This window comes from Phalaenopsis equestris, unplaced genomic scaffold, assembly GCF_001263595.1.
Source record: "Phalaenopsis equestris unplaced genomic scaffold, ASM126359v1 Scaffold000711, whole genome shotgun sequence".
Taxonomy (NCBI): domain Eukaryota; kingdom Viridiplantae; phylum Streptophyta; class Magnoliopsida; order Asparagales; family Orchidaceae; genus Phalaenopsis; species Phalaenopsis equestris.
In genome coordinates, this window is record NW_018165151.1 from 598,438 (window position 1) to 608,427 (window position 9,990).

General features: G+C 35.7%; 1 protein-coding gene across 5 annotated transcripts in view; it reads right to left on the bottom strand.

Annotated features, from left to right (window-relative positions):
- The window catches only part of LOC110030390 (probable NOT transcription complex subunit VIP2), a 65,974-nt gene that overhangs the window by 30,831 nt on the left and 25,153 nt on the right, over positions 1–9,990 (bottom strand). For 3 of the 5 annotated variants that reach the window (XM_020733077.1, XM_020733076.1, XM_020733080.1), the window contains exons 3-5: positions 2,847–2,952; positions 2,328–2,491; positions 1,803–2,169 (exon numbers count right to left, since the gene is read on the bottom strand). In XM_020733077.1, the coding sequence (XP_020588736.1) occupies positions 1,803–2,169; positions 2,328–2,491; positions 2,847–2,952 (637 nt within the window). The remainder of the gene's footprint in view (positions 1–1,802; positions 2,170–2,327; positions 2,492–2,846; positions 2,953–9,990) is intronic. The other 2 variants (XM_020733078.1, XM_020733079.1) reach the window with 2 other exon arrangements.

A 9,990-nucleotide genomic window follows, 5' to 3' on the forward strand; every position in this document is an offset into this window, starting at 1 on the left:
TCGAAATAGTTTATTATCGAAAAGGTATAGCTCCCCCAATTCTCATCTTTTACTAATAAAATTCTTCGTCATAAGAACATGAAAAAAAAATGATTAAGGAAGAATAAGACAACAATTAAGAGCATGTATAATCTTGCTAACCAAGAAAACATTAAGAGAGAATTGAGGTAAATTAAGAACAAGCATTGAAGAGTAGGTGTAACATTAATGGTGCAAGAACAAGCAATGGATAGAGGTAATTTGTTATCCAAGCTGTACAGCAACACCCCCCTGATTCCTATCATTTACAAATATTCTTCTTCATCAAAAGATCCTGAAAAGGACTCATCATAGAATCCTAAAAAAGACAATGGTCAGAGAAGCATAAGGTACAACAATTAATACATGTGTAGTCTTGTTAATAGAGAGAAAATTAGAAACTTGAGGTGAACTAAGGACAGTCGTTAATGGTAGTGTATGTGTAACATTAATGGTGTCAGAACCAAGAACATTAGAAGTAAATCCATCTACTAAGGTGATGGAAGAAAGATGATTATGAAAGGTAAAAAAGAGGTTTGGATTATTTGTCACGTTATTTGTAGTATCATAATCAATGACCCATTGTGTGAAAGAGGAAACAAGACAAGTATCATTGTTACCTGACTCAAGAAGGGTAGGACAGATAGAGATTTCTTGGATGTTTTCTAACATTCGGTGAATTTAAAATATTTATCTACAGAAATCGAGAGAGTCTGACTTTGAGATGCCTCATTAATAGTGACAATGTGAGCTGACTATGATCTAGAACCCTTCTGATTCTTTTTAGCAACTTCTGACATATTTTCTTCATATGAACAAATTCATGGCAATAGGAGAAAACTACCCTCGAGTCTTGATTTCCAGAATTCAGCGTTCCACTTCCATAATCTCCCTAATACTGAGATTTATTGATGTCCGGATTCAACAGGCTCAAAGAAAATAATTGGCTATTATGAGTTTTCTAGTTGATCTCAACACGGAGTATAAAAGTGTCAAATCTCAAATCCTAACTGATTCAGGAGTTACTACTCTGAGTGAAACCAATACAAGTGTTACGTACTATGCTAAGTTCTTAGGCTTCATCCCTACATCCTAGTGCTCCTGCTAGCCAAAAAGTTACATAAATCAGTAAATCTCAATATTAGGATAATTATAGAGGTGGAGCTCTGAATTATGAGTTCTTAGGCTTAATTCGTGCAGATGAAGTCGAACGACACAAACAAACACATCACAGGATGACGACTACCACACAAAGCCCTCGTGAAGCAAATAAAGTTGTTTGTGGCCTTGCAGGCGAAGTCATTCGAAGCAGAATAAGCACTAAGGAACGAGTCTAAGCCAAATACAAACAATTCCTAGAGGCTAACGTCGAAGACGAAACATATAGATGGGAACAATTCAACGAACCTCTGACTTCTTTTCTTCTTATTCTACAATTGGAAACATATGATACATAATTATATACACTCCTATCTTTATAGATTAGGAATATTTCTAATATATAAAAGATCTTGTAATTAAATCTACCCAAATTAGGTTACCTAATATCAAGCTTCTTGATATACAAACATTAGACTTAATACATTTCATAACACTTACAAACATGATAACATACATTAGAATAATGCTAATAAATAATGAATATAAATGACAAACTATATATTTATGTGTGTGTGTGTGTGTGTGTGTGTGTGTGTGGTTGTTTGTAGAATCGCAAACTTTAGAAATAAAAATAATTATGAATTGGTGATGCATCATTTTTCTTCAATAGATCAGGTCCCAACCTTGCTGAAGCATACCGCCAATCAGTCTATTCTGTCCTTGTAAACTCAAAGTCCCAGATCCGTTGTTAGCCGCCAAATTTGTTCTTGATGCAAGGCTGGAAATGGTTGGACCCCCAGTGTTTATGCTCCTTCCGATGTTGCCTCCAGCAGACATATTCCCTGCAGAACTTGGTATTCGAGGGCCTAGGTTACCCAAAAATTGATTGACTCCCATTCCAGGAATAGAATTGTGGTTGCCAACAGAAGCAGCACCAGAGGAAAACCCAGGAATGGAACCACCAACTCCATTTATATTGCTACTAAAACCAGGGTTTCCTGCAACACTGATGCCACCTCTCTCAGTAATCCCTGAGTGTCCATGAGAGATCTGTATGATAGAAAAATTAATGCATTGAAAAAGACTGCCAAGAAGGCTAACAAAGTGTTTAATTAGGCGGGGAAAAAAGCAAAAAAACAATGTATGATAAAATATAGAAATGAAAGAAACATTTCCATAGAGAAGAAGGGAAAAACAGATTAACTTACTTGAGACATGGCAATTGGAAGATTGTTTGATGAAAATCTTCCAGAGGAGATGCTACTCCCAGATTGTTGAAGACCACTTGAAGGAACAGCAGTCATAGCGGGATTCCTCGATGCTAGGTTTGGAAGAAAGTTTCCTTGCATGTTATGATGTAACCCTTGCATGCCTCATGTATATATAACAGTCAGTCATAAGATTTAAGAGAACGGCTACGAATGAGTCAAGCTCAAGCAAACTACTCACAGCCATGTATAATGAATGAGTTAAACTCTAAACTATGGTGGTTTGCATCGCCTAAACATGAATCAAAATTTACTCAATTTTAAATCAAGCCAGTTTCACTTGAGTTCAACCGATTCCAAATTGACTCAAGTTACAATGAATATAAAAGTAGGAGGGACGAATTAAGCAGTTGAATCCTTGCAGGCATTATAATGGATTCTACTAGATCCATTTTGGCCCAAAAGTCGGGTTTTTAGCAATGTTCTTATTAACAATTGAAGATGTCAAGAGTTGCTCACCAGAGTGATGAAAACTAGGAGCATTTGCTGATTGGACAGAAAAAGATGTCGCAAAAGCCCTTCCAGTCGCATCACTAAGACTTGAGTTTGAGCCACCAAGGTTTGACTGCAGCCAAATTTTCACATTGCATATTAGCCAAACATTATAGTAGTAAATTTTACAGCCAAACATGTAAAAATCTTAACGAACATTTCATCTTACAGAGAAAATAGCAGCTTTATGATCTAGGGTTGGAGCATAGGCCACAAGCATATATGAAGAAGGCTTACCAGTAGAAAAAAAATCATCAACTCAGTTTTGAAAAGACCAAATCAAACAGAAGTGGATGAAACTTGAAACTCGCAAGCAAAACCTACATCTCTTACCGCTAATACAGAGCTATCTCATGTCCACTGCAAATCCTAAAACTTCACTTAGTCTACCTATTCCTGGTTTTAACATTATTTTTCACAATATCTCCATTTCAAATACAATTTCAAAAGTAGCATGATGAACTATTTGGGACCACAAGATAATGATGCAGAAGCGCATCTCCAGATTAATTGAGCTCACTTCTGCCAAATATTCCCTTCAATACTATACAAAGAATGCAATTTCTTGAATGCTTGCATGGAGAATGTCGTCAGTTGATTAAATATTACTAAGCTTGTTAAATTTTTCTAATCAAATTTGATTATTGAAAATCTGTATAAAAATGTCTTCTGAAACAACTCTTACAAAAGAAATAGTACCCAATTTCAGTCGATTGATTCAATTGATAATAGTGAAAAAAGTGCATTCATTAAAAGAAGTGAATATTTAACAAGATAGATCTCTAGAGAATACTAAACTAGAAAGTGAGCATGCGACAAACAATTGGAATGGAATAGAATATGAACACACCACTCCCATGGCAAAGAGACCTAAATGGAGGATTGAAACATAGCACCATATCATTTAAATAAATATAATGCAATTTTCAGCACAATTAATTCAGTAAATATAGTTCATATAACTAAGTAAAAATTACACTAAATAAGATAGCATAGTACAATAACGTTTTGTGCAAATTTTCACACTAAGAAAAAAAAACCAGTAGCCTTGAATTCGATATAACATTTTCTAGGCTACAGCTGCGTAGTGCCAATAGCTAATGCGAGATGACCATGGTACCTCTTGGTAATAAAAGCCTTCAATAGTAGCCAGCCTCAAAACAGCATCAAAGTTACCCAAGTTTGTTAAAATATTTTAATAATCTAACAGAGATAAGGCCAAAAACATTATGGTTATAATGCAATCATAAGAACTGTACAGGCAATCAATTTCATTCCTTATGAAGTTTTAAAGGGCCACAAAGATGTTCCCCAATCCAGCACAGACAACCGATCAACTAAGACTTTAATGATAGTAATCTTTACTAAAAAGGTGGGTACATAAATCTATAAGAATTAAAAACACAGTATCAAACAAAGTAAAACTTAAACCTTTGATGATATATCCCATCAACTACATGCCAAGGAAAAATTGAGAGAAAAAAATAAGGCAAGAGAGAGAATTTGGAAATCTTAATCAAGTAAGAAATTCGAAAATTGAAGCTGTCAATGAAACAAAGAGAAGTACTTTCAAGGAAAATAAGCTTTATAAAAAGAAAATTCTTACCATAAAAAGATAACAAACTATCAAATATACTAAAAACCAAACCAACCAAAATGAAGTTTGAGAATATGAGAAAATGCAAAAAATTAAAACTTTTGATCCAAAAGAATACATTCCAATGGAAACAATGGAAACAAGGATGCCAAATTGTAGGATGCCAAATTGGTAACAAATATCTTCAATACATTCCAATGGAAACAAGGATGCCAAATTGTAGGAGAAAAGATAATTTGAGCAATATTTAACAGCAAAAGAGGCTATTACAATTGTGATAATCAAAAATAAAATCTTTTATGAGCCATACAGCAAAGTTATGAAGTAAGAAAGGGAAAAGGCGAACAAATCACATCAGTGATGCATAATTAGCATGGTTTACGGAAAAATAATCCAAAAATGTAGGGTAACTTTCTGCTAAGGCAATCGGTAAAGAGTATGGAGAATGTCATATGACAATAGGATCCTCATAGTGCTCTTTATTAGGTTAAAAAATAGCATATGATCTAGAACCACAAATTTTAATTGCCAGATATTGAGGAAAAAGTGTGCTTCAAAATATTCTGTAATTGCTATACAAATGCATGACTGATATTAGGAGTCATTATGGTGTAACCAAGTTTCCAATAATATAACTATATAAGGTTACATAAATAGAGAAGGGAATATGTATTACCTTGCTAAATACGTTTCGTTGATGGTGTAGTTATCATGGATAAAACCTAATTGATGTGAATGAAAGTAACTATAACGGAACAAAAGTTGAGGGCATAAAACTAATTGAAAGAATATTGAATACATCATATGTAATTACAATGAATGAATTGTAGACAATTATCAATCAAATAATAATAAGGACAAAGTAAAAAAGTTGATGACAAACTTGATGTCTGTTTGCTTTTATTTCTCAATGCTTAATGTTTGTTAGATCAACAGTATAACACATGATAGTCCAGACACGTCTCTAGGAGTTATATGTAATAATTAGTATAATGGAGACTTAAGGGTAAATTTTATAAAGCTATAATTAAAGTTTGCATTGTCTGAATTTCAAGCTTGAGCAATAAATATTACATTAATAATCAGTCTATGTAAAGTTAGAAAAGGGAATGTTAAGATACTGTATTACAAAAGTATGAAGAATTGAGTGAGCAATAATTATATTAATTAGACTTTGAGAGTAGGACTACTAAAAATGATGCCACAAATAATACTATAAGTAAATCTTAGATGATTTAGTTTATGTATGTTGGATTAATCTTAAATAAAAAAGAACCGGAATAGATAACTTAGGTGGTTTAAAAGAAAATGGCTTAGGAATTACATGTAATGAAACAATATCACAATAATTCAATGAAAAATTTATAAATTTGAGATTAAAATGTTAAATTGTATAGAACCTAGTATAAAAAAACAAAGAAATTACCAATTGAACAGATAAAACTGCTACATATAGAATGTTAAAATAGATGTACAACAAAAGTAGAAATTATAAAGTGAATGGATGCAAAGAAGCTATTTTGCACTTTCTAGCCCATACTGCTCCAAAAAGAGCTAAAAAGAGCACACTTTTTTAGTGCTTGAGCCTGAGTCTAAAATAGGGTTCTCCTTCCCGTCACTGGATCAGTTGTCTTTCTTAGTGTTTGGATTGGTAAAGTGACTTGGCCTTACACGAAAGCCAAAGCCCGCTCAGAAAGCGCCTGGCACAAAACCTATAAATTGACGTAAGGTTGGAACGGAGTGAAAAAAGAAAGCCTTTCTACTCACTTTGGCATTGTAGCCTGCTTTTTTTCCGACCCGACATGTTTCTTCTATCACATCAGTTTCTTATTCTTGAGGATCAGTAGAGACAAGAGACTGGGGAAATCCTATAGAACCCAATTCCTAATAGATTGATCCCAAAATAGCATATCCAAATTAGGAGAAATCCTATAGAAGCTACAAATGCCGAATTCGTAACTTGATCTTGCAATTTTGAATTTTTTCTAGTATGTAAATAAATTGCAAATATGGTCCAAGTAATAAATGCCCAAGTTTCCTTAGGATCCCAATTCCAATATGAACCCCATGCTTCATTAGCCCATACATTCTCCTTACCAACAACTTTGTTGAACAGAACTAAATCGTAATGTGTGAGATATTTGAACAGCAAAGCAGCAACAAAGCATAACTATACGAGACCTAAGAGCAGCACAACAAAAAACAAAAAACAAAAAACAAAACAAAAAAGAGCACAGTGACAATACTATTGTTTATCAATTAGTTCAGACACTTATTACCCTGTATCAACCTCAGCAACATAGCATCACCATTAGCAATGTACATAAAAATAATGAGAACAGTTTGGACAAAGACGATTTGAATATCCATCTCATTTATAATACCAGTTCAAATTTGTAATACTCAATTTGAATTTCTTGTCCTGTCATGGCATGCATTTTAATGAGACAACATCTCTGGTTTTCTGTAGCATGTTTCAACCTTTCATGGAATCTCTCGATAGAACAGATTCAAAAAATTCAGCATCCCTTTTTTTTCCTCGCAAATGAAGTTCTTATATCACTTATCAGAAGTAGGGCTGTTAAAAAAGCTCATTGTTCGCGAACAGCTCGTGTTCGGCTCGTTCGTTAAGTAAACGAGTCAAACACGAACAAGTTTTTGAAGCACGAATTGTAAACGAGCCGAACACGAACAGCTATTTGTTCGGCTCGTTTTAGCTCAAAATAAAAAATATATATAATTATTTATATAATAATATATTACATATATTATTTATATAATAATACATTATATATATTTATATCTAGGTTTAAAACGTAACTGCTCAGTTGGTAATGTGGTTATGCGTTTTTTTTTTTTTTTTTGGTCCAAGTTTAAATCCAGCAATTTTACATTTATTTTTTCAGTTTAATTTTAACGAGCCAATTTCGAGTCGAACACGAACACGAATATTTAAATCGAGTCAAACACGAACACACTGTTCGCGAACCAATTTCGAACACGAACAATTTCGAATGAGCCAAACACGAGACAAGCCTGAGCTCGCTCAAGCTCGGCTCGTTTACCAACCCAATCAGAAGCATACATTTCTCATTTCTAAACCAAATCTCATAATTCTACAGCCAAGTTACTTGAAATAATTATAACTCAGAAAATAATTTCTTTAGCTTCAGTTAAATTTAAGTTTTCAATTTTTTTTTCATGCGGTTTAAATTGTTTATACTTCTGCATTTTAATAAATCAAGTTGAATTTTTATATGTAAATCTTACAATATTATAATGTTAGTGGACTTATATCAACACCTTCCCCACAAGTCCTCTGATGCATGGTTAGGAAATAAAAATGGATTGTAAACAGAAAAATAGATAACTAGACATGGACCCAAAGCTATTGAGGATCAAACATAACATGGGCTAGATTTCAAAAATAAAAACATTGAGTGTATTCCTCCTCCCTTACAGCTTCCTTTTTTTCTTCCTCCTATGCCTCCCCGTCACACACTGTGATAACCTGTAATGTTCGATTTTTTGCAGCAGTATCTTGGAGTAAACTTTTAATCACACATAAAACACAACCCTTTGGCTCACTTCTTCTGGATAGCTGTCTCTGCAAGGCGATTGAGTGTCGCCCCTGATTGTTGCCACGATTCTTGTCTTGTGAAGCCTCCTCTGGACTTCCACTATCTGAGCTATTATTATCTTTGTTGTTGTCACAATTTGGATGGCGCTCCACCTATGATAATTCTATTAGCACGGTCTATTACATTATGATCTTCAACCAACTGCGCTAATTCCATAATTTCTCCCAAGTTTCGAATTCTGAATGGAAGAAGTGTTGCACGTATGTTGGGCTTTAAACCAATCATGAAGTTCCCCTCCAATACTATATCAAAAATTCCTCTCAGTTGCTCTAATAATAGCTCGAATCTCTCCCTGTACTCTATATCAGACCCTCCCTGAGTCAATGTAAAGAAATTCTCCTGTGTAGATATCCTTCGCAAATGGTTCGGAAATGTTTCAACATGTAGTCCTTAAATTCCTCCGACGAGTGGATTGGGTATTTAGCCTCCCTCAACTGAAACCATGTTAGAGCTTTCCCCTCCAAATATAATTCTGTCGCCATGAGCTTATCATCCTCATTTAGCCCATTCATCATGAAATATCGCTCCACTCAATGCACCCACCCATGTGAGTCTTCCACCCTTGAAGAGTTGCATCTTCAGTTTCCTTTTGTTTGAGTCTCCTACCTAATTCTCTCAACCGAAGTTTATTCCACCCATGAAGCGGGGGTTGGGTTTCATTACACAACCCTGTACTCCATATCAGTCCCTCCCTGAGTCAATGCAAAGAAATTCTCCTGTGTAGATATCCTTCCCAAATGGTTCGGAAATGTTTCAACATGTAGTCCTTAAATTCCTCCGACGAGCGGATTGGGTATTTAGCATCCCTCAACTGAAACCATGTTAGGGCTTTCCCCTCCAAATATAATTCTATCGCCATGAGCTTCTCGTCCTCATTTAGCCCATTCATCATGAAAAATCGCCCCACTCAATGCACCCACCCATGTGAGTCTTCCACCCTTGAAGAGTTGCATCTTCAGTTTCCTTTTGTTTGAGTCTCCTACCTAATTCTCTCAACCGAAGTTTATTCCACCCATGAAGCGGGGGTTGGGTTTCATTACACAACCCTGTACTCCATATCAGTCCCTCCCTGAGTCAATGCAAGGAAATTCTCCTGTGTAGATATCCTTCCCAACTGGTTCGGAAATGTTTCAACATGTAGTCCTTAAATTCCTCCGACGAGCGGATTGGGTATTTAGCATCCCTCAACTGAAACCATGTTAGGGCTTTCCCCTCCAAATATAATTCTATCGCCATGAGCTTCTCGTCCTCATTTAGCCCATTCATCATGAAAAATCGCCCCACTCAATGCACCCACCCATGTGAGTCTTCCACCCTTGAAGAGTTGCATCTTCAGTTTCCTTATGTTTCAGTCTCCTCCCTAATTCTCTCGACCGAAGTTTATTCCACCCATGAAGCGGGGGTTGGGTTTCATTACACAACCCACATTGAATTCCCTCTTTCCATAAACTTGGCTCGCCCCATATTCGGCATGCCTATCCCAATAGGCTCCTACCTTGTCATTCGCCCGATAGGATGTAGCAGCAAAAGGAGTTGGTGCAATTAGATGCAGCCCTTTACCAGTGCCCCATCCACTTTAGTTCCTTGTTCCAAGCCAAAATCCTTCGAATTGATCTTTTCCAGCCCCAAATCGCACGCCGTCCCATCCCTCCTACTGACGCTTGTTTCAACTATTTGAATGTCATGTTATTCCCTCAAAGTGTTGCCGCTCAAGTCTGTTCCTGACGCCACCACTAAATCCTAATGCAGGTGGCTATGGGTTCGCATGGCACTCGACCAGTTTCTTTATCATTTTTTTCAGGGTCGTAAATCTGCTCTCCCTTTGGGGACACAAATCCCCCCACCCCCCCCCAAACAAACACCCCCCCTATCA